The sequence below is a fragment of the Calliopsis andreniformis genome, chromosome 10 (genome assembly GCF_051401765.1).
Source record: "Calliopsis andreniformis isolate RMS-2024a chromosome 10, iyCalAndr_principal, whole genome shotgun sequence".
Classification (NCBI taxonomy): Eukaryota; Metazoa; Arthropoda; class Insecta; order Hymenoptera; family Andrenidae; genus Calliopsis; species Calliopsis andreniformis.
In genome coordinates, this window is record NC_135071.1 from 18,857,074 (window position 1) to 18,880,331 (window position 23,258).

The following is a 23,258-nucleotide window of genomic DNA, read 5'->3' on the forward strand; positions in this document are numbered from 1 at the left end:
GTAGCATACTTAGTATATTTTATTATCTCAACAATATTCCCAATACAATAATTTGCAAAAATGCAACAAAGTTGCAGGCATGTTCTCGAAAATCAACATTGTTGCGGGGAATTTCGAGAACGCGAATTCGTTTACAACATCGTTATAGGCGAGGAAAGTGTACCAATTCTGCCTTTTAATATTTGTATCCAAATTTTTATTAGTCTATAAAATACAGAAAGATATACATGTTTGTTAAACAATCATTTCAAGTTCTCTTGCATAATCGATCGCTAATGTAGCTAAGTCTGCGCTCGGGATCGGTCTCGAGGGTTGACTTCGATTAGTGGCTTCCGTTTTCTTTTCACTAGCTGTACTGAAGTAGAAGTACCCATCCTTAGCTAATGTCCAGTTTTTCTTTGCTGCAAATGCTTTCATGTCTTCCTCTGAAGTTAAATTTAACATTCTTGCAGCATCCTGAATAGAAATCTTGTCATATGCACTTTCCATACACGTTCCAATTTCATCGCGGACAGTATTCAATAAAATATCTGTGAAGAAATTGTAGGATGCATCTGGCACATTGTCTTTGGCTAAGAATATTTTGTTGTAAGATCCTTCCATTAAATATTGTTCTAAGCTTAAGGGGTGTCGAATATAGACATTTGACTGGATCTGATCAGAAGGCAGTAGTTCTAATTCTGTGTGAAATTCAGCTACACGATTTTGAGATAACAATAACAAGAGATTTAGACCAAGAAGATGATATTTGTATGCAGACTCCATCAGCTCTGCTTTATAATCAAAATAATAACATTTCAACTGTGCCATATAACGCTCAAAAGAAGGAATATCTTCTACTAGTATACTCCATTGTGCTCCATATTCTAAAACCTGACCTGAAATCATTAAAATATCTCTTTTTAATAGTGGAACCTGAATAAATTTTTATTTTATTTAGGCATGCTAATACGTACGCGCTACAAACAATTCCTTTTTACTTAGTGTACCGTTGGATGTTGGAAGAAATCTCATGCTTACAAGACTCTTCTGTAAAAATAAATTATTCAATGAAAGTATTGGTATATTTATTAAATTCAAGAATTAATACACGTAGAATTCACAATTAATAAGACACTGCACTTTAAATGCAAAATAACTTTGTATTTGGAACATGATGACAATCAAATTTTGACAGACCACCAAAGTAAATGAGGTTATATTTCTATATCATTCTCAGGATAAATTATTTTGAATGACAAACACTTAACAATTTATTATATACACTACCTTTAACTCCTTCAGGATCTCTCCACATTTTTTCAAATCAATGGGCTCATTTGCCCATTCTTTTTTGAGATCTCCGAGATGGGTACAGACATTCGCCAATGCAGCCATTTTCGGATACAAACCTACAGCCTACAACCATTTAGCATATATATTGTAGATAACCCATTGCAAAAAAAGTATATGCAAAATTGACTATTTGTTCTACCAAAGACTAAAAACTAAAAACAGGTAAACAGTTTTATTGATTTCAAGCAACAACAATAAAATATTGTAGTGAAATTATTTATTGTAAACTGTGCTTTATGATCTAATCTGCAATTCAATATTTTTATATTTTAAGAAAATATACATTAAATAATACACAATAATTTTGGTTATTATCTATTTTATGGTATATATTTTATAGCACAAAAAATATATCATTTTTGTATTTCATATACGTTAGATAAATTAAACAGTGATTGGCAAATCAGAATAGTGTATTTTTCAAATGGTCCATATTTTCAGTTCGTGTTCTCCAAATTCTACAGTTAGTTCTAATAGTATGTTCGTCTCTAGTGTCAGATTAAATTGATTTTTCTTACTTTGTCATTGATTTTCGATTCAGAAATTTGAAGTGCGGCTCGCTAAGGTGTGTGTGAGATTATACGTATTAAGGCTACGTCGGTGGAGACGTATCTATTTGTGTGCAGAGACTTTATGCACTTAAGAGAAACGATCTTTACCGGCCTTCGACTTCCTCTTCCCGTAACTGGATATAATGGCGTCTGGAGTAAGTCTCTCTCGTGCGATTTGCACCGCTAAACATCGGCGTTACTATAAGCTGTCGACAACGTGCATCCTGTTAGAAATAGAATTTAACGCTGAAACTAGCTAATGGAGTCACGATTTATTTCAGACTCTGTACACGTACCCGGAAAACTTCAGAGCCTACAAGGTGCTGATCGCGGCTCAATACTCCGGCGCTCAGGTCAAGATCGCGAATGATTTCGTTTTCGGCGAGACAAACAAAAATGAAGCCTTCTTGAAGAAGTTCCCGCTGGGAAAGGTAAGTCTATTCTTACTCAAAAGAGAAACATTTACGGTATTTTTTCCAACGTGTTACATGGGAATTGGCAAACCAGCTGGTATGACTTTTTGGAAAGTATCACTGAACACGAGATTTGTCTTACTTGACTTTCACTTCAGATACTTTACTATTTCTTTGCTTAATGCTTTATATATTTATAGATTCTAATATAAAATAGTGAGATTAGTGCACTCTGAATGAAATGATTTTTTTATATGTGGTTTATGAATTATTTTAAAGTAATCAAGTTGAAGGAATCACTTTTTTTATCATATACTTTATGAATCTGTGTGTAATTTGTTATTCTAGGTCCCAGCATTTGAAACATGCGACGGAAAATGTATTACAGAGAGCAATGCCATTGCTTACTATGGTAAGCTTTATGAGTAAAGTGTCTGTGTAAGATAACTCACATATGCTAAGAAAATATCTTTGTTTTTTTTAGTGGCTAATGATCAGTTAAGAGGTAAAACTGATTTTGAACGTGCAGAAATTATTCAATGGTTTGGATTCGCTGATTCTGAGATTCTTCCAGCTAGCTGTGCATGGGTATTTCCACTACTTGGTATTATGCCATATAATAAACAGGTATGAATGAATTTTAATACTTTTTTTTTATTATTCCTCCTACAAAGGCAAAAGTAGTTTTATACCTTAACTATTTTTGTAACCCTAGGAGGTATATGAACAATAGCATGTTGTTTATCTGCATATGGAGTTTACATATGTGCTTAACAAGATGCACACACACATTTTTTACTATAGATTGTGTTCTGTTAATCTTTCTTTTTTTTTTAAGTTTGAAACTGACTTAATGAATGAAAATTTCAGACAGTGGAACATGCTAAAGATGATGTAAAGAAAGCCTTGACTGCCCTTAACTCTCACTTATTAACACGTACTTACTTGGTTGGAGAACGACTGACTTTAGCTGATATTAGTGTAGCTATGACATTACTTCATTTATATCAGTACATACTCGAACCAAATTTACGTAAACCCTATCAGAATGTAAATCGATGGTTTCAAACTGTTATTTATCAGCCTGAATCAATGGCTGTAATCGGTGCCTTCAAATTGGCTGAAAAAACTCTTGAATATGATCCAAAGAAATATGCAGAGACTCAAGGAAAAGTAAGTATTACTTCACTTTCATGTACACTTAAGTACGTTTTACATTGTACTAACAATTCGTATTGTTTTAGTCTTCAAAGAAGGAGAAGAAGGAAAAGGAATCCAAAAAAGAATCAAAAGAATCAAAAGAAGCAAAGGAACCAAAAGAATCTAAGAAAGAGGCAGCGGAAGAATTAGACCCTGCAGACGCCGCTCTGGCTGCAGAACCCAAAACTACAAACCCTTTTGATACTTTACCCAAAGGTTCTTTTGACCTTGACGATTTTAAGAGATTCTATTCTAATGAAGATGAAGCAAAATCTATTCCCTATTTTTGGCAAAAGTTCGATCCAGAACACTATAGTATTTGGCTTGGTGAATATAAATATAACGACGAATTAACGAAGGTAATATAAAAATATATTTTAATCTTAATACATGTATTGGAATATAGTTATGAATGAATTATTTTTATTTTGCACAGGTTTTCATGTCGTGTAATTTAATCAGTGGAATGTATCAACGACTAGACAAAATGAGGAAGGGTGCGTTTGCCAGTGCATGTCTATTTGGAACAGATAATGACAGTACTATCAGTGGTATTTGGGTTTGGCGCGGACAGGAACTGGCGTTTACGGTTGGTTTTCTTATCGTGCTCATACATATTTCTATAATTAATTAGAAATAGAATATAATGATATTTTTCCATACAGTTATGTCCAGATTGGCAAGTAGACTATGAATCATACAGTTGGACCAAGTTAGACCCAACTAAAACAGAGACAAAAGATTTGGTTCAACAATACTTCAGCTGGACTGGTACCGATAAGGAAGGGCGAAAGTTTAATCAGGGAAAGATTTTCAAGTAAAATTTTGCCATATACTTACTATTAAACAGAATACTGTTCGTATGAAATAAACGTAAAAACTTAACTAAACGCCATCGAACTTTACATGAAAAAGAAACCTTTAGAATCCTCTGTTTAATAGGATATTTTTGAAAATAATGTTCCTCTCTATAGATCTCTGTTGTATCACTTGATGCTTTTGCTTTTAAGTTTACTGTATTGCAGTTAACAGAAGCCTTTTACGCATCTAGTTTTAATACACTATATACCTATAATACTTCCATTTTGTGTGGTACTTTGATATTATTTTAAAATTAAATAATGCACAGCATGATATGAACATGCAATGATTTAATTTTTAACAAAATGGTGTGATATTTACTTTGGCATACATACTTTTACAAACTTTTATTTCAAGCATTTGTGTTAAATTATTTAATTTATAAATTGTTCTAAACTATCGTATAGAAATACAAATAATAGATTTAAGAAATGAAGTTGCTTTATTCATTTGTTACTGGCTGTTTAATAAAAAGGAAAGTCTATATTGTGGTTTATATTTGGATATAAAGACAGAAATATATGACATACTAGAAATCACTTTTCATATCAGTTTAGACTTAAGTTTCAAAGGTAAAATAAAGCTATTATACATTCATCCATTAAATTAAACTTTGTAAATCTATTATGACAATATTAAAAAGTGAATACTTAATACTAGAAAACAGATTACACACTTTGTTTTATTCGTTTTTTCTTTTAACAAGTAGTTTAACAATTATGGTAGAAACATGTATGTACTGTTTTATACATTTACAAATCATTCAGTCCTTACTTATGACCATATTTGCAACAATTTAAAATCCCTTATCAATGAACCATTTCTTGACAAGAGATACATAATCACCTCTGTACACAATCTCACCTATAAGTTCATTTACACGAACACCTATTTTTCTACCTGTTTCTTGTTTTAAATATTTTGTTAATTCAGCCTCTAATGTCCAAATATCTCCTTGAATTTTACGGATTTGGGTCAATCTCCTTATTCCTCGATATGATATTATCAGGTAGACAGGAATCATGTAATGTCTTGTGCGCATTACATAATATGGAAATTCTCTTGGTTTTGCTGTACAAATTTAAGTTAATAAAATACAAATTTGACAACTTTGTATCACTCTCAACAGAAATTTAATAAATAAACCTCTGCATCTTATTTTTTAAAACATTGAACGTGACTCACCAACAGGTGGTTTCCATCCAGATGGTAAGTCCTTATTTTCTAAAGGAGGTATGGGTATAACCATAGGTTTAAGTAACCGCTCTACATATTCCCATTCCTTAGGATCCTGTGTCACTTCATAATCTGTATAGCTCGAAGGGTCTTTGTACACAGGAGAAGAGGTGTAAGATCCCCATCTTTTCTGAATCTAGCACAAATAAAAAATACTCAAAATTCACAGGATCCAAATGCTTACAAAAATTAGTGTATACATATTTCCAAACAAAACCCAATTATCATTTAAAAAAAAAAAAAAAATAACATTCCTTTCTCTTTGCAAACATATATAAAACAGTACCGAAGAAAAAAAAACTATATGCCTTCTCTACTTAACATTAGAATAATATGGCGTAACAAGTATGCATTACGTTTCGAACTTTAATAATTGACGTTGCAGCATTCGCATTTCCACGCGATTCAATTATTCGTTTGCCGTTTCTCTTTCACAAAACCATCGCTAGTGTAAATTACAAACAGGCAAAAATAGAAAAATACAGACAAACGTCTCGAGATCCAAAATTCAGTAAAAATTAACGACAGACATGCCTAGCGTGACTTCACTAGCGCGTGGCCCTTCGTGAGGCCAGGATTACGAGCCCACTGGAGCTTATCACTCCGCTGCTCAAAGACGAAAAACATCGACGAGTAACGATTACCTGACTAGCGATCGGCGCGAGCCTGTTCAGCGTTTCAGACCGATCGAGAGACCGAATAACAGCCGCTGAAAGTTTGGAGCGCGTGAAAAGCCGAAGGGCGGCCATTTTGACTTGGGTAAATAAGGGTCGGTGGCCGCCATTGGTGCGCACGGGCGCGTCTTCCTTTTCGTTCTCGTGCCAGATCGACTTTTTCTCCGCGACCAGCACGTATTTCCGTCGTTATCCCGTTCCTAGGAGAACCTCCGTCGCGCTAGCTCGCGATCCCAAACGACGAACGCGTCACCGTGAGATCGTGAGTACCGTAAAATCCGACAAATAACCGAGCCAGGGTTAGTTATCGCGAATACTGTATAGATTTCGAAGTGTCGCGTTGCCCCTCATTTCGACGGAGGACCGAAGCGTTCCCGTGTAGGTTAGGTCGGCGATTTTCGGCTCGGGGGCAAGCAGGAACGTTCGAGGTGGTGAGCGTGTCGCGGACGCCGGTTCGCGTCGATCCGCGAGGGGTTGAATCCGAGGGAAATAACGCGTGGGAATTACCGCGAACGGACTATGGACCTGGGAGAGGTCGTGTGTTCCGCCGTCAGGTGGCGGTAGCCTCAAAACAGTGGGACAGCGTACGAGAGACAGACACCCTGCAACGGGATCGTGTTTTCACGGAGTTTGTTTTCCGCATTTTCCCGCAAAGGCCACGCTTCTCGGCGGCAATTTTTCGGCCGAGAGGTAAGTACACGCGCCCGACCGACTACTCAGCCACGAAATTCCATCGGTAGCGGCCGATCGGAGCTGTACTAAACCTCGTAAATCGCGAGTCGAGGGCCCGACCTTTTGTTTATTCGTGGCGATTTTTTCACGGAGATTTGTCGCGTGATTTTCGCCAGTTCCTGCCCGTTCAACCCCCAATTTCTTCGTTCGGTAGTTAGTACGTGACACGGGCTTTCTTTCGCGCGTCGTTTCCGCGGGATCGGCGGTACGATCGGGCAGATATCGCGTGAAATATTTCAAAGCGATTCTACGGACGGGAGGAAGAGGCGCTCCGTGTGTATCCGTGTAAATGCAAAGTTTGTCACGTAATTTTTCTGACCGCCAGGGCCGCATCTATCAACCCCACTGTTCCGGCCGGCCGATCGCCTACTCTCGCAACTAAACACGAATTATGTAGTTTTTCTACTTGGTGTATAGTCAATTTGTTCCTGTCTCGCTTGTAAGAGGAAAGGTATTATCTTTTCCTAGTATTATTCAATTATTGTACTGTGATATATTCTCTTCAAATAAAATTGTCTGTTAATTGAATGACTTTTATATTGAATATCCTTATAGAAATACTTTGTTTCTTTTTTTTCTGTGTATAGTTTGTTTTTTTATTTTTGTTTTTTTTTTTAAATTATTCTCTTCTGCTTTTCTAGCATGTACTGTTTTTTCGTTAGCAGGACAATTGACAAATTGTAGAAATTAATTTTTAGTTGACTGTATTTAGCTCGTAAGTTTATGTTATGAACAAAATTACAGGAGCCCAATGTGGGTGGAAGTGAGATGGCATCCAGGGAAAAGAAACCCTTAGTGCCTTCCAAAGCAAAACAGAAGGCGAATAATGATTGCAGTCTGTCATCAAACGAAATCAGAAGCAGAAAGGGCAAGTCACTGTCAACTTTGAAAACACAGCAACTTGCGCGTGATATTTTGGAAGCTGTGGCAACTGGGAGTGAACTTCCTCCGGAGTTAGAGGCAAGCCTGCCAAGGAAGAAGGTCCTAAGGAACCTTAAGCGTAAGCAGAAGTTGAGAGTAGCCAAGGTGAATCTCATCAAGTCCAAAGTCACAAGGAAGGTAGCAAATAGGAATCTTTGCAGACTATCATCTGACATTAAGAAGGGTGTCAGGACAAAAAGAGTTAAATTAACAGAGGAAAGTGGAGTTAAAACAGCTGATAGTAATTCTAGAATTTCTGACCATCGTGTGCATGACACAGAAAGCGAAAATACAGGGATAGAAACAATTAATAGAAGTGCCAAGAACACTCTCAGGACCAAAAAGACCAAGTTTATATCAAGAAATAGTGTGGAGATAAAAACTGAGGATACTCAGGATACAGACACAGATTCTGGTGTTGGATCTAATACTAAGAACAGCCCAAAATTCAACAAGAAAGGGAAAAGCTTAGACAGTTCAGATTTATCCAAAAGCATCAAGTCAGGAAAGTTTCCAGGATTCAAGAGGAACAATATCAGAGAAAGGGATAGTTGTAGTAAAAATACAGAAGGGGATATCAAGTATACAAAAGGAAGAAAAAGCAACAATAAAGATATAGACTGCAGTAGAGGATCTACTGTGGACACAAAATTCTCTAAATCAATTTTAGATTCCAAAAGCTCTATAGATCTTACCATAGACGAAGTGATAGCTTCAATGTTGAGCGATTCAGAGATAGATAATCAACAAGTATCAACAGAAAAGGTTGAGGGAAAGGTTACAAGAAGTAAGAAGATGCTGGTAGAAGAAAACTTAATTCCAGATATTGAAATTAAGAAAGAACCTGACACTGAGGATACAAAAATTGTATCTGATGGAGAGAACCTGGAAACAGAGTCCTTCCAAAATGCTATTCAGCTGAGGAAGAGGTCAAGTACATCTATTAGTCAAAGAAGTTTACGAAATGGAAAGTTAAGACAGTCAGATTCCAGTATTTCCTCTGACTTAGATTTCAAGAAACGTCGAAGATTAAACTCTGATGAGCCTGGTGGTTTGGAGGTTTCAATAGATAACACTGTAGATAGTAATGCAGACACAGAATCCTGCTTCTCTGAATCTAGTGGTAATGACTCTCAGACAATTATGGTAACAGCCAAAGATGAATCTTGTTTGAAGCAGGAAACAGTAAAAAATTGTGAAGAAAGATCCCAAGCTGGATTAGAAACAGAGAACAATAATAACAGTGACAGAGTAGATAGAGCTAATGAAGTAGGACCCACTTTGCGTTCAAAAACTAAAGCCAAAAGTACAGAAGAAATGAAGAATGACAGTGTTAAAGTCGATTATTCAAGAATAGTATCTAAAAACACAGAAGTGCAGGAGGATGTAAAGAAACTAAGCAATTTAGATCAAGTTAGAAAAGAAATTATTTTAGCAAAGTTCACAGACAAGTCCAAAAGTCGAAGAAGTAGTTTAAATATAGACATGAAAAAGACAGTAAATTCATTTTATACTACAGACAAATCAGATGGCAATCCAAAATCTCAGATAGATCAAATGATAGAAAATATCAAGCTCACAATTGCAAAGTCCATAGAAAGTAAAATTTTCGGACCAGAGAAAGGTCTTGGATTAAGCAAGAATTTTGAGGTACCAAAAATTGAAGAAATAATTGCTCCATTAAGTGCAGAGTCTCAAAAATTGGGACTAGAGGAAAATACAGACGAGGATAAGTCCACTATCTCTAAAAATGAAATCAAATCAGACAGCTCAGAAAATTCTGTACCAAAAGTGGCTGACACTGCCAAAGAAATTGAGAAACTAGTCATGGGTGATATTGAACCAGGAGAAACTCATTCCCAGAATATTCAGGAAAGTGAATCTCCTGATACTGATGGAAGCAATAGTACACACAATGCTTCTGAAGCTTTACACATTATTGAAAACAATGAAAGTAATTGTAAAACTGTAGACCAAGAAGAGGAACCAAATGGGGATTCTAGTACAACAGAGAAGTTAGAAAAATGTTCAGAACAATTAACAGACGATCAGACGAAAACGGTAGACGATAGTAAAAAATCGATAACTGTTAGAAAATCGCTAAGAATAATTGACAAAAGCTCTCCTGAGAATACAAGTAATGAACCCGTGAAAAAATTGAATAGAGTAACAAATAAGGTAGCCCAGAAACCTGAAAACAGTGCAGAGCTTGCTTCACAAGAGGATGCAAATAAATCAACTGAAGATACAACTCCAAACAGTGAACCACTTAGGAACGAATTAGCAAACAAAACAGTGGTTTCTCAATCTTCAGATAATGATACAGAAAACGCAAGTAAACAGGTAGAAGAAAAACTTACAGAAGAAGAAACAAAAACAGATCAGGTTACTGAAAACGAAGTTCAGACCTCTTCAAATATTTCCATGGAAGTCGAAGATATGAAAACATTAGAGAAGACTTTCAAAGAAGTAGAAAGATTAGAATTAGAAAATCAGTCTAACAATCAATCACAAATAACTACAGAAGATGAGATGGCTAAGGAAGAATCAACTGCTCCAAGTTCTACAGAGTCTTCTGCATTGCCAGCTAATATAGAACAAGAACCAACTGTTCATAAAGTAACTGAGGATTCAGAAAAAGGTGATACAGAAGACAAATCTGAAGTAACAGAAAACAGTGAAGAAACTGAAGCTAGTGCTTTGGATACAGTGCAAGATACAAAAAAGGGCAAAAGCAATTGTGACACATCAGTCACTCCTAACTCTGATTCAAATCTTACCAATACCTGTAGTCCTATTGAGAATACTAAGAAAAGTCTCAATGACAACGTGAAAGACGATAAAGAGAAACAAATCAGTAAATGCAATGATACAATAACTGCCAAATGTGTAGAATCCACTGAGAAGAGACCAGCTGTGAATAAAAATATAGAACGTAGCGAATCCACTGCATTTGAGGAAGAAGGTGAAAAGGTGTCGACCGATCCCGCGACGGAAGGACACAAATCTCCTGGCGAAGAGAAAAAGAGGGTACTGAGAGCTCGGGACAAGACGAAAAAGGCTGAGAAAGGACAAACGTCCTCCAGCAAAGAGCGTGATACTCCTTCGAAGGTTAAAACAGAAGAAGAAGGCGTTCCGAAGAAACAAACTTCGAAGGAAACAGACGAGACAGAAGACATACAAGATGTATCGGATGAAAAATTTGAAAATGTATTAACTTCGGAGGACATAGACGAAACTCAAAACAATGTCGAAGTAGATGCAAATGGAGCAGAGCCTCAAGCTAGGACCAGACGCAGCAAAGAAATGAAGAAACGTAAGGAGGATCTGGTGACTTTGAAGAACAAGCGAGCCAAGAGGGAAGTTCGAAAATCTGATCAGCAGAACAAGGAGGAGACTCTGTTGGACGACGAGGTCGCTACGATAAATGAGAATAACAGATCGTTTTTGAACAAGTATGAAAATGGGACAGAGTGCACAGCCAATTTCAGAGGTTTCTCCGAGGGTGGAAGAGGCAGCGTTGAAAAGCACCAAGACAGCACAGATAATATCAGGAGCAAGTCAGAGAATGATCTAATTATTGCAAAGGAGCCTGGCAAGATCGTTCGCGAGAACAGATTCTCCAGAAATCTCTCAGAAAACCATATGACCAAACAGTCGGAGAATATCGATATTCTGGATGGCGAATGTAAGCGAAAGACACCAGAGACTTTGCAGAAGGACTCTGATGAGACGTCCACATCTGGCGAATCTTCCAGCAGTGTGAATGTGACTCCAAAAATCTTAGAGACACCAGAAGACAAGGCGAAGAAAGAATCTATCCTGAGATTGCTCGGTTTAGAATCTTTGGAAAAGGCTGCTGAGAGATTGAGTAATCAAAAGGCAAAGAAGGAACAGTATACTGGTACATTGAAGACAGTGATTCGTGTTCAAAAGGACAAGGACAAGGATAAGAGGCGGTCGAGGTCTCCGCTGAAAATGGTACTCAAACAAGGCCGTGGGGATGGCGAAGGCGATTCTCCCGAGTTTTACACCATTCAAAAGGAGGTAAGTAACAAAACTATGGCAAAATATGTAAAAGAATTAAAGAAAATTGTCAATCATTATCTTGTTCTCTCTTTTTTCAGTTTGGAACCAGTGGTTTGGGCGATAGCAGCTCTGGTGCGAACCGAAAGTTCTCTACTAACCACAGACACTCTTGCGGTAATCCTGGTTGCGGGAATAACTACATTCTTAATCATTCCCTTATCCTTCTGCTTGATTAAAATGAACACACATTCTCTGAGTCCCTTACAGTTTAATAATCCTCAGAATATGTGACGAGAATCGTTTCAAAGCTTAATATGATGTGCTACTACTTGTAAATGGTACTCTTAATATGACTACTACAAGTATTTTATCCATTTTCAGCGCACAAAAATGATTCTCCTTCACAAATCATCAACCCTGCACTTCGTACTTACAACTACATGTTTTTATAACAAGCATGTTATCTCGTGCTATTGCTTCAAGTACTAAAGACAACCACGATTTCTTTCTAACTCCAAAATCATCGTCTCATTAAAACTTATTTCATCTCAACCAAAAAGATCGAACTAAATCTTTTACACTTTCCTCACATTACAAGGGTTTTATCTTAATCGTTCAATCGTGTTTTCTCTTCGCAGACGAAGATAATGAAGACACGGCACCGAAAGACCGACAGTCCCTCGTCATACCAGAGAAGTCCTCTTCATTTTCCATTCATCCAGGACGTTTGTGCGCGGATGTGTGTTGCTACTGCTTCGGGAAGTTTGGTTCCTTGGACACACCGATGCATTTGGCTCAAATGAAGTCAGACGAGAGACGGAAGAAGATTCTGAACATCGAGAGACACCTTACCAAGGACTCATGTTTATGTGACGCTTGCTACCGGCATGTGGATAGAAAGGTACACACTTTTATTTAGAATCCATCATATTCTGAGTTGCAATTTTTTAATACCACTTGTATTCTTTTTCAGGCGAACACAAGTCCAACGAATTTGCAAGCGAAGCCCCAGAAACAACATAGACAATTGATGGTGTCTAAGTGTTCAGCTCGAGACTGTAGGGATGCTGCACGACATCACGTAAAGCGTCGATGGTTGCTCAAGATAAAGGCTGGTTTACAAAATCAGGTGAATGCACATGAAATGCACTTGAAGAAGAAACATTCTCGATGAATGACTTTGATTGTAACAAATACTTTTCACGAGCGTAGGTGGATATTGACTGGGAGTCGAGTCAACACACGTCCATGTCGTTCTGTGTCAATCATTACTCAAAGATAGAACGATTTTTAACTTGCGCCCTCTGCAAACGCCGACTCGCGAGGAATCACACTCATCATCTGGCGAGTACGGAAACAGAAGAACTGAATCAGATACTTGGACAGCAGGGCATTCCTGTCGTTCTAGCTGCTGGGACCTTCGTTTGCAAACTGTGTCGTTACTTCACACAGTTGCAATTGAAGTACAAGGATGTGGAGAATATGAGCACGGGTCATCGGTCGTTTTCCAAGAGTTATAGAAAGAGGTACGAAGGAATATTCTTCACTAAACCCTAAGAGAAAATCAATTTACATTCTTTTTTTATCACGAAATATAGGATGTTTAAATACCTGCTTTTTCTGTTTAGAATCCTACATTATCACGACATCGAAGTCCTGGAAAACGAGGATGAGGACTCGTCGCAAAACCAATCGAAAGACAAAGACAAGCGGAAAAAGACCAAGTGCCAGGCACAGCCAAAAAGCGGGAGCTCGAAATCGCCAGACGGTACAACCAATTCAACATCAGAAAAATCCACGCCAGAGCCAAGCAAAAACGAGGGTACCATTCCCGAGATGGACAATGATAACCGTGGAACGAAAGTAAATTCCTCCTCAACAGACGAGACTGTACCCACCGACGTGCAATTCCTCGGCATAGAAAGCACCATAGAGAAACTAAAGAAACGCAAACTGCTCGAGATGCATTCGTACCCCACGCCAGACCCCTCAGCCACAACAATATCCTGCGACAGTCCGAACGAGGTGGTCGAGATCCTCGCGATGGACAAGGAAGTAACTCTAACCAGATTGCCAAAGAGACCAAGGACTAGCAACGACATAACTCCCGTGGTGCAGCGACTCGGTGCCAATCCTTCGATCAGCGTTCGCACTCTGTTCCCTGGGGAGGAGGAAATGAACCTTCACGCAAACATAGAGTTCACGAATGTTCGTGAAATCACGCCACAGGGATGGGAGAAGTGCGCAACCATGATCCAGTACGACAGGGACACGAAGCTCCTCTGGCAAGAGCTCCAAAGACCTTACGGGAATCAGAGCTCGTTCCTGAGACACTTGATCCTCCTAGAAAAATATTACAGGTCTGGTGACCTGGTGTTGGCTCCAAACGCGTCCAGAAATGCGATTAACTACTCCACATCCGTTCAGAATAGATTAATATCGTACGAGGGTCCAGAGAAAATGGATGAGCCGATTATGGAGCCAATCGCATCGGAATATCACAATTCTCGTCGCCTGAGTGGCGGCTACGTCCTCGAAAGGGACAGAATGTCTCTCCCCAGCACGAGCACGACGAAAACCGCGCCAGGCGCTGCTCAATCGAAGAGTAGTCCTCCTAGAGTCCTAAAACTCAACCCAGGCGTGTCAATTATCAAGAAACCGCCGCCCAATCTACAACGATTGAACCTGCCGTCCACTAGTACAACCGCCAACGGAAACGTGAAGCGGAAGGACGGTCAGAAGGCGCCGGCCTCTTCTGGCGGAAAAGTATTTCAATTAAGCGAGCCAGATTTCAAACGGCTGCAGTCTTTGAAGAAGCAAAAGCAATTGCTCGCAGAAAAGCAGTCGGTGAATCCTGGCACTGCCTCTGGCAATTCTGGTTCCTCGAGCAGTCTGAAGCCCAGCAGCGCGCAGTATCAGAAAGCGCAGCTCGCCGCGCATACGCAGTTTCAAAAGCACCTGAGGATGCAGCAAGAGATGCTGAACAGGCAAAGCAGAGGCGATTTCGAGCCGCTCATTTGCGACATTCGCCCACAGGCGAACGAGAACAGTCCCACCCAAAACCTGCTGCACAATCTCAACCTGCCAAAATCGATACAGGTGACCACCAAAACGTCCAATCACATACCGATATTGCCGAAGATACCGAAATCGCTGACGGTGATCCCGCAAACCGTCACCAGACCCGCTGAAAAATGAGACGGGGAGCTGCGCAATCGAACGGAGGGACAGTAAGTAGTTCAGACACGTTACCACAGTTCTTAAGAGAGAGAGAGGACGATTTTTCACGGAGATGATTCTTCGTGGACTTCGTGGAATAGATGATCGCCTATTCTTTGATAGCGATTGAAGGGAGAAGCGAGATATCTGCCTTATGCACGGTTGGGTGCTTCGAGCACTCCGGAAGCAATATAGCTCGAGCTATAAGATAAATACATGTGCGATTACTCGAATTGTGATCTTGATTAGACGTGTAAACGCACGGTTTGTAGGTAGAAGTACAAGTAACAATGGAAGCCTTGGGAGTTTTGAGTGGAAGGAATATAGTGGTTTAAGTTGATTAGAAGCCACGGTGTGATATACACACTTTCCGGATGAGAGAACATTGAAGAGCCAAGCATGCCAGTGATAGGCACAGTCGATGGCTCTTAGAATCCAGGATGTCCCTTTTATAGGTCACTTTACCATGCACTTGATGCTTTTATGTTTCTTCCACTTACAACACCTGAGCTAATTAACGATTATACACTAACAACCAAAGCATCGGTATGAAACGTGACGAGACAGAAACTGAATCCTATTTCCGGGGAAAAGTGCCTAAAGTGCGACATAAACGAAGTCGTTAGTTTTTAATGACACAGAATATAACATGTTGAACGGACTCGAGACACAGTATATACGTAGTTGAATAAATTAAACGCAAGGGAGAAGAATTAGCTGTTGATTCTGACGGCGATTGGTCCTTGGAACAGGAAAGGAAGGAAAGGGATAGAAGAATCATAGGTATAGTCCGGTTTCCCCTTTGTTTCCACCTTGTTCAAGTTCCCTGAGAAGATCTGCCGACCCTAGAGATGAACTCTTCACGATCCGTTCTGGGAAAAAGGGTCGGGGTCGATGGTTCCCAGGAGTGACGAAGCTGATTTGCCTTGCTGTTTATTAGACATATCGTTCTACGTTCTTCGAGACAAGAGATAGATTGGACGATCGTGGAGCGCTCGGAGAACGATCAAAATGATCGGTAGTTCGTTCCTTTTACCGCGTCCGAGGGAAAAGATCGAGCATAAACGCGACACATGGCGCAAGTGTATTTCGCCATGTACGGGATGTCTTATTTCACTCAATCATTTCTAATATTTCCATTGTTTTCAATGGTACCGTGTTGCCTTCATAAAAGGCCATTCTTTGTTTTTTTTTTAGGAACAAATGTTATTACGATAAGCAACATTTTCTTTCATTGCATGTGTGAATTTGAAGGTTGTTGATGTCCTCCAAAGGAGGACTATGAAGAGATGTATTTTTTTATCGTTGAATAGTGATGCTTTACTAATGCCGAAAATATTCAAAGTGGCATTGTCTCAGCCGTTCAAAAGTATAGTAAATGAATACGTGTACAGTAGTAGCTATTTGTTCACTATTCATGGTATTTAGTTCTGATAGAGCGCATGAATTTTTTATAGTAATTTCATTCATCGAGGAGAATATTTATATTCGTCCCTTCGATATTTGGTTTCTTCTTCTTTTTATTTTCGTACCACAGAGAACAATAGAAATATTTTGGATGATTCAGTTATACTAAACAGCCTGTATGTCCCGTTCGCGCCAGTATATTTTGTCTACCTGGCAACGTTTAGTGTAGGGATGTGGGTGCGTTGACACCCTCCCCCTCTATTCAATTGTATATTAGAAAATATATATTTTGGGCCTGCTCTCGCCAGAGGAGCGCATAATGACGACTTGTAATTAATTATATAATTAACAGGCGATTGTTACGAGCGGAATACAATTAAGTGTTATAACGTGTGAAAATTTGGTAAATACAACTTTGAGTAGGTGTAGATCTACGCCTCGAGCTTATTTATTATATGTTACTATATTATATATATATATATATATATACATATATATATATCATATTGCATTGTACATAACTTGATAATTATTATTTTTCCTAGTTGGTAACCGATGATTATAATTATTAATATTATTATTTCATTACGGGATCATTCGAACATTACACTTCACGGCGAATTGAATCGTCGTGTCAGGATTCCTTATACGAATCGTGTAACACGATCGCGTGGATAGCCAACAGAGAGGTTCTTTTCAGACGTAGAGGGTCGGTTTCTTCTTCTTTTTCTTCTTCATCGTTGTAATAGTAATCGTCTTTGCACTGTCGCCACGTGAAAAGAAAAGAACCGCGTCGAAAGACTTCGCACCGATCCCCCGAGAATTTTCTAAGGGAAAGGGAGACTTCCCTCGTTCCAAATACGAGTTTCAAATCGTTGCCTTAAAAAAAGAAATACGCTATCGGGTGTAGCGTCGTTATCGATTGTATATATTTCGAGAACAAAAGGAAAATATTTGTAAATTAGCTTGTGATGAGAGGAGTGGTTCTAAGAAGGATTAGTTAGGTAATGAGCAGCGTATCCTTTGACAATTACTTTTGAACCGAAATCGACACCGATATATTAGTTTTTCTTAAAAATATGTATGCTCTGTTAACGGAGTCTGTTGAATTTTCGATATTTCTACTTGATAATTGCTTTCTCTCTGCTGATCATTGTTAAAAACTCGAAAGTTTCTTATGTATCGTTTCATTGTTTCATTAGATTTCGTTCTCTTTTTTTCCCCCTTCAAATCATTATTGTCGTTACACGATTTTGCACTAGTTACACATTCACGAAGAAGATTCTAATACTTGAATAACGTTCCATTCGAATAGACACGCGAAATCGGTTCAAGAGCATGTGTACTACTTAAAACTTTTCTGCCGGCTGTGCTGAAACGAGATAACGGTCCGAATAAGCAAGATTTGCTCCAGTTGCGGGCAAACGAGGAATTTTCAGAGAAAAACACTGGTTACTCGGGTCTATTCCTGGTAATTTATCCTGATTTGTAAATCATTGGCGAATGAATTCGTAAAAGGTTGTGAAAGTCATTCTCACTTTTTCCCATGCCGTGTTTCTTCGACAGATTCTGGATTTCCTTGTAGAACAGAACGAAACATTTGTGATTAAAACGCTTAAAACTGTTTAAAAGACTTGAATGTAAACGATGTCCTACTGCTAAATGATTTGAATATTTTGTATGCGTTGCAGCTGGTACCAAGAATCAAGGATACACTGATGTTGTAGTAAATTGTAGTACGATCTTCAGAATCTCTGGGGATGCTAGTGGTACTTTAACATATTGTGATAGAGACTTTAGATACCTGCTAATACAATGATATTAAGGTATACTACAGTATCTCAATTCTTAGAGCTTTAGTAATTAAACGATTCTGTAGTATACTGTAGGTGGAATGTTCTTAGACTTTTAATGATACTAAAGTATACTACAATATTAGTGCATCCAGATTGTTGACCTAGTACAATGCTGCGATGCACAAAATTCTTCATAATTCAATAATTACCATAGCATATCATAGTACAGTTTCTAAACTCTCTAGAAATATTAGCACCACTTGGACAGTGGTACAATTTTTAGATAAATTGTGATCCTCTGAAACTACGATATCCTATGATAGAGTTTACAGAGTTTTATAAAATATTGGAATCATTTTCCACGAGGACAGAGCTCATAGACAGGAATTTCAAACAGGTTTAAGCACCTCTGGGAGTATAAATTTTGATGGCATGAGTGAAAGACGGATGTACATACGTTAGAGGGTGAAGCAAGATTCTAATGGGTCATCAGAGTGTTTACAATTCTACTAATTTAATGTTTAAGCGCGATTCCCCAGGTGGGAGAGTAGACAGAGAAGGATGGAATTTTTTAGAAAGTCGAGAAACAGCATGAACCAATGTGTCCATGGAACGCGAGGTAGCGAAGGAACCCAGGAGAACCCGACGTGCGCGTAATCTAATCTGGAAAACGTTCACGTGGCGACACGTAAAAACGTGCACACACATCGGTTAACACGCGTACACACATATGCAAGTACCCGTGGGTACTATAGACGTGTAGCCGTGCACATGGAGAGCGTGCGTATGGAACGATAGCAAAAGAATGTCGCGACACGAGTATTATATGTATATCGAATATATATAATACCGAGCGTTATAAATGAATATATATTATATACATAGTGGATAAAAAAAAAATTATCATACAAAAAGAGTACTTGACGGTACGCGTTATACATATAAAATGCTCTATTTTATTAAGGATATTTTTGATATATCTATATATTATATATAAACTATAAAATATAAATATATGTATATCGAAATACTAAAGAAGCGAATCACAGACCGAATAGATATATCGATATCTATGATCAATGTAATTATTGTTATCGACGAACGATGGTGTTTTAGGTCGCGATAATGTTTACTGAGCTGTGTGCAGAGCGTTATAAGCATGTTTCGTTTACTTTTTCCCTCTTTTAGAATTGATGTTCTTCAGAGAACGATCGTATTGTGGAATTATAGCCTATGAAAAGTAATAGCAATTTTGCTCAGTTGATTTCTCGATTAGCCGAGGGATCGTTACTCTTTTATTTATTGTTACTTGCTTTGAGATGATCAGGTTGTCCAGTCATTTTATTTTTCGAGGCGAAGGAACGCGCTCGAGGACGAAAACGAGGCCAAACTTATGAACCGTTATTGTAGAATAATTATTCCAGTCCCTCTTCGTCGCGTGCGATTGTGGGCGACAATGATGTCAAGAGCCAATCGAGAGGTTCCTTCTTCGAGAATTTTTAATTACGTTCACTAAGTTTCTCCTTTTCTTTCTTTTTCCTTTTTTCAACATGACAACTAAACATTTAATCGATACGTATCATTGTAAGATTTTGTGTGTTGATTACAGTTTTGCGTTAAAATATACATTTTCCTCTGAATCATTCGATTACCTGTGATTCTTTCTTCAACGAAAATTCGAAGCAAAACGCTGCGCACTTCTCGGCAAACGGATCGCTCCTGTGTGAATTAAAAGAACACGAAGGAAATGAGATGATAGGAGAGAGAGAGAGTGAGAGAGAGAGAATGCAGATGCGAGAGAGAGAGGAAAAACAGACCCACGAGTGGACTGAAGAATTTAAGTTTTAAGAATTCTATTTTTGTGATCAAGCAAGAGGGAAAAGTGTAATTAATTGTAGTCAAAGCGACGCAGGAATCGTCTAATGATTTTTGGCAGGAGTAACATGTTTCCAAAATTCGTTTTTTCTTCTCTTTTCAATGAAAAATGCCACTTCATCGATATAAACTCAGGGCCCATCGATCAGTTTATACTGAAAAAATAAGTAATGTTCATGATAATCCACTTTGGTCTCATCGAAGCTCTACATAATTTCAAACTGTGACAAATTAACAGAATCTTATAAAGAGAGAATACTGTAATCTAGTCCAATTTCTTCAATCGCGAACAGCCTCTTGTGATCGAGGCGCCAGTAGTAGATCCAGATGATCAAGAACGGCCGAAGACCATTAATGCTCTGAGGATAAGTGTCTGGCAGCGCACAGTGGTGATTCTACTGGCAGCAAACAATCGCGCAGACCTTTACCTATGCAAATGATTTCAATCAGTTCTTCCAAACATTTATTCAATACTTAACAAGTACACAGAGTTCGGCGAGTTTGCGGTCAATATTCTAAAATCTCATTTGTTTAAATATTTAACTAAAACTCAAATCAATTATTCAGATTCAATATTCTCTCGTTATAAACTCTTGACTATGGCCACTATACCACGAAATAATTATTAAATTCTCCTTCTACTAGTATTCATGCTACATCTTATCATGTATAAATATAATTATCGGTACTGCTTGCTCACAATTGTTAACTTGAACGAAAAATCATTCGACGTTCCCTGCAATAAGAAAGCATCTGTTTAGCTTGAAAGATAGGAAAAAGAAAGGTTAGGTCGAAAAGCGACGGAAGTTGAATCGCGCCGATCGATCGATCGGTTTACTTTAGATGATGCTATTTTATTACGTGAAACGAGAGCGAGACGATCGCTGAATAGCAATGAGGACAGAAAAAGAAGCAATAAAAACGAGAAAAAGAGAATAGAAGTATCTAGCGCGCACTAGGTTTTCAGACGTCAATACGCAAATTTCGGTGGTATTTTTCTCGACTCTCCACCGATACATCGTTGCTGTTTCTCGACTGAACATCGGTAAACTTACGCTCGCGAATCAATCGATACTCGTACGACTAAATACAAGGTAGGCAAATCGATTTGTTCCATTAGCTTTTCCCCTTACTTCAAGGATGTGTTTTGATCCATCAAAAAATCGTGATACTTTCGCTGCCGATCACGCGATACCGCGTGAAGCGGTCGTTTGCGCAAATAGCCGCTCACGCGCTATCGCGTGAGACACATGTGTTCAGTAAACGGCGAGCTGCGTGGCTGGCAGTTTAGGAACGGTGCATCGTTTTAGGTGGGCAGCGGAACGTGTTCAGTCGTTTCAATCTCGAATCGTATCGAACGTTTTCACAGTCGCGAATCGGTGTTTCGATAATCGCGTCGACACGTGCGATCATTTAGGCGTTATCGACCGATCGATCGATGAAGGAAAAACGTGTTCACATTTTATACACGATTTTGTATCTACGTAAGTCGAGCACTTTCGATTCCTAGGCTCTATACATCCGCGAACGGGGTTCGATGAGTCGCGATTCATTCAACGCACAAGTGTGGAAAACGAGAACTGTACGAAGGAGAGAAATTTTTCACTTTTTAATACTTAACACGCACTCGCTGTGCGCGAAATGGAAACGTGTCTCGATTCGCGATACGTGAAACCGTGTCCTGTACGATTTTCATTTCAAAGAGAACGATTCATAGTTTTTACTAACAAAAACGCGTACTAATCCCATCGATTTAACCTTTATGCACTGTTCGGGTTAATTTAACCCGAAACTTATTCTCTAGTAGTTTTTTAAAAACACTTCAATTGATATAAAACTCATTAACTTTTAATAACAGTATTCAAAGCATACATTCTTAGGGGAGAGTATAATCTATACTATTTTATACGATTTTAATTTATACTTGTACGTAATTGTCACCTGAACAGTGCATAAAGGGTTAACCCTTCATTGAATCAATGAGTGGAAGAACAGTGCAAGTCCAGAAACCACTTTTTGAGATATATAATCTCAAGATGTAATTCTGTGCATATTATCTGGACCCCAGAGCCAAAATATATTAATCCTTTGCGATCTATAATTATTTTCGTAGTCTGTTTCGAGAGACACTAGACACGAGACAGTAAAGGGTTAATCCACCCGTTTTCTGTGTGATTTAACACCTCTGTTCTAGGGTCCAGATATAACCTTGAAATGCTTTGCACTGTTTGTCAACTTATCGATTCAGTTGTGGTTATGTTACGGAGACACGTGGAAAATGTTTCGATACATCGGTGGATTCGTAAGATTCTTCGAACGCGAGACCTTTCATTACCGATTTCTTGATGCCTGAATTCGACCTCGGCTCTACCTTTTTTTTTACCATTCATTTTTTTTGACAATCGATCATGAAGCGACGTCGATGCAGCGTGAGAGCAATTATAAGGAAAGAAACGCGAGAATAATTAAACGAACAAATGACAGGGCGCAACGTTTGGCGCGCGCAGTCACAAACGTTATTCGCGGAAATTCGGCACATACCCGTTACGTGAACGATTATGTTGTTTAAACGAATATTAACATACGTTAAATACTATTATGATAACCTTTGTTTATTTGGTTCTAATGTAATAGTTATTAGTTCGCCATCCTTTGTATATACTCGCAACACTCAATAAAAAACGTACCAAAAACAGTTTCTGCAGGTATGCTGCTTTTTTTATTTAGGTTGTCTACAATTCCTTACTTTCCTTGATTCCATTCGTTACAAATCACGCCAATAATACAACAAAATAAAATTGTTTACTTATTTTTATATAATAGTCGCAAAAAGTATCGCTATTAGATAATCTCTATTTAATTTATTTACGTATTTATAAGTAATATACGGATTTATAGCATTTATAAGGATACAACAATATGTTTCGTAATAGAATCGAAGAATAGAGCTTAATTATTTATGTCAATTGAATTGAATTTAATGAAATAAGAAGGAATCCATGGGCTTTG

General features: G+C 38.3%; 4 protein-coding genes across 5 annotated transcripts; 2 read left to right on the plus strand and 2 right to left on the minus strand.

The window, feature by feature from the left end:
* Nucleotides 1–173: 173 nt before the first annotated feature.
* Nucleotides 174–2,104, minus strand: Rpn12 (regulatory particle non-ATPase 12). Of its 2 annotated transcripts, none has more exons than XM_076386371.1 (4): nt 1,995–2,104; nt 1,270–1,398; nt 957–1,029; nt 174–878 (listed from the first exon to the last, which is right to left on the minus strand). In XM_076386371.1, the coding sequence occupies exons 2-4, from the start codon at nt 1,375–1,377 to the stop codon at nt 235–237; spliced, it is 825 nt and encodes a 274-aa protein (XP_076242486.1). In that variant the 5' UTR covers nt 1,378–1,398; nt 1,995–2,104; the 3' UTR covers nt 174–234. The 2 variants fall into 2 exon arrangements, with proteins under 2 accessions (XP_076242486.1, XP_076242485.1); XM_076386370.1 differs by lacking the exon at nt 1,995–2,104 and adding an exon at nt 1,854–1,985.
* Nucleotides 1,886–4,574, plus strand: Eef1gamma (elongation factor 1-gamma). The gene is made up of 8 exons (XM_076386369.1): nt 1,886–2,041; nt 2,168–2,317; nt 2,648–2,711; nt 2,784–2,926; nt 3,170–3,472; nt 3,544–3,858; nt 3,936–4,088; nt 4,165–4,574. Exons 1-8 carry the CDS (start codon nt 2,030–2,032, stop codon nt 4,318–4,320), a joined length of 1,296 nt encoding a protein of 431 aa, XP_076242484.1. The 5' UTR covers nt 1,886–2,029; the 3' UTR covers nt 4,321–4,574.
* Nucleotides 4,575–5,024: 450 nt separating this feature from the next.
* Mrpl49 (mitochondrial ribosomal protein L49) lies at nt 5,025–6,784 on the minus strand. Its single transcript, XM_076386372.1, has 3 exons — nt 6,241–6,784; nt 5,546–5,732; nt 5,025–5,431 (listed from the first exon to the last, which is right to left on the minus strand). The coding sequence occupies exons 1-3, from the start codon at nt 6,343–6,345 to the stop codon at nt 5,157–5,159; spliced, it is 567 nt and encodes a 188-aa protein (XP_076242487.1). The 5' UTR covers nt 6,346–6,784; the 3' UTR covers nt 5,025–5,156.
* Nucleotides 6,785–7,626: 842 nt separating this feature from the next.
* On the plus strand, nt 7,627–15,159 carry East (enhanced adult sensory threshold). Its single transcript, XM_076386368.1, has 6 exons — nt 7,627–11,970; nt 12,051–12,126; nt 12,591–12,853; nt 12,926–13,081; nt 13,165–13,478; nt 13,581–15,159. Exons 1-6 carry the CDS (start codon nt 7,771–7,773, stop codon nt 15,148–15,150), a joined length of 6,579 nt encoding a protein of 2,192 aa, XP_076242483.1. The 5' UTR covers nt 7,627–7,770; the 3' UTR covers nt 15,151–15,159.
* Nucleotides 15,160–23,258: the final 8,099 nt, after the last annotated feature.

Excerpts from the sequence above, each read along its gene's own strand:
- Rpn12 (XM_076386371.1), bottom strand. The coding sequence starts at position 1,377 with ATGGCTGCATTGGCGAATGTCTGTACCCATCTCGGAGATCTCAAAAAA. Across the intron at positions 1,030-1,269 it reads AGATCCTGAAGGAGTTAAAG|AAGAGTCTTGTAAGCATGAG; the intron begins GTAGTGTATATA and ends TTATTTTTACAG. Across the intron at positions 879-956 it reads AAAGGAATTGTTTGTAGCGC|GTCAGGTTTTAGAATATGGA; the intron begins GTACGTATTAGC and ends TAATGATTTCAG.
- Eef1gamma (XM_076386369.1), top strand. Across the intron at positions 2,712-2,783 it reads CAATGCCATTGCTTACTATG|TGGCTAATGATCAGTTAAGA; the intron begins GTAAGCTTTATG and ends TGTTTTTTTTAG. Across the intron at positions 2,927-3,169 it reads TTATGCCATATAATAAACAG|ACAGTGGAACATGCTAAAGA; the intron begins GTATGAATGAAT and ends TGAAAATTTCAG.
- Mrpl49 (XM_076386372.1), bottom strand. The coding sequence starts at position 6,345 with ATGGCCGCCCTTCGGCTTTTCACGCGCTCCAAACTTTCAGCGGCTGTT. Across the intron at positions 5,733-6,240 it reads TCGCGCCGATCGCTAGTCAG|ATTCAGAAAAGATGGGGATC; the intron begins GTAATCGTTACT and ends TATTTGTGCTAG. Across the intron at positions 5,432-5,545 it reads TGGATGGAAACCACCTGTTG|CAAAACCAAGAGAATTTCCA; the intron begins GTGAGTCACGTT and ends AAATTTGTACAG.
- East (XM_076386368.1), top strand. The coding sequence starts at position 7,771 with ATGGCATCCAGGGAAAAGAAACCCTTAGTGCCTTCCAAAGCAAAACAG. Across the intron at positions 12,127-12,590 it reads TAACCACAGACACTCTTGCG|ACGAAGATAATGAAGACACG; the intron begins GTAATCCTGGTT and ends TTCTCTTCGCAG. Across the intron at positions 12,854-12,925 it reads ACCGGCATGTGGATAGAAAG|GCGAACACAAGTCCAACGAA; the intron begins GTACACACTTTT and ends ATTCTTTTTCAG.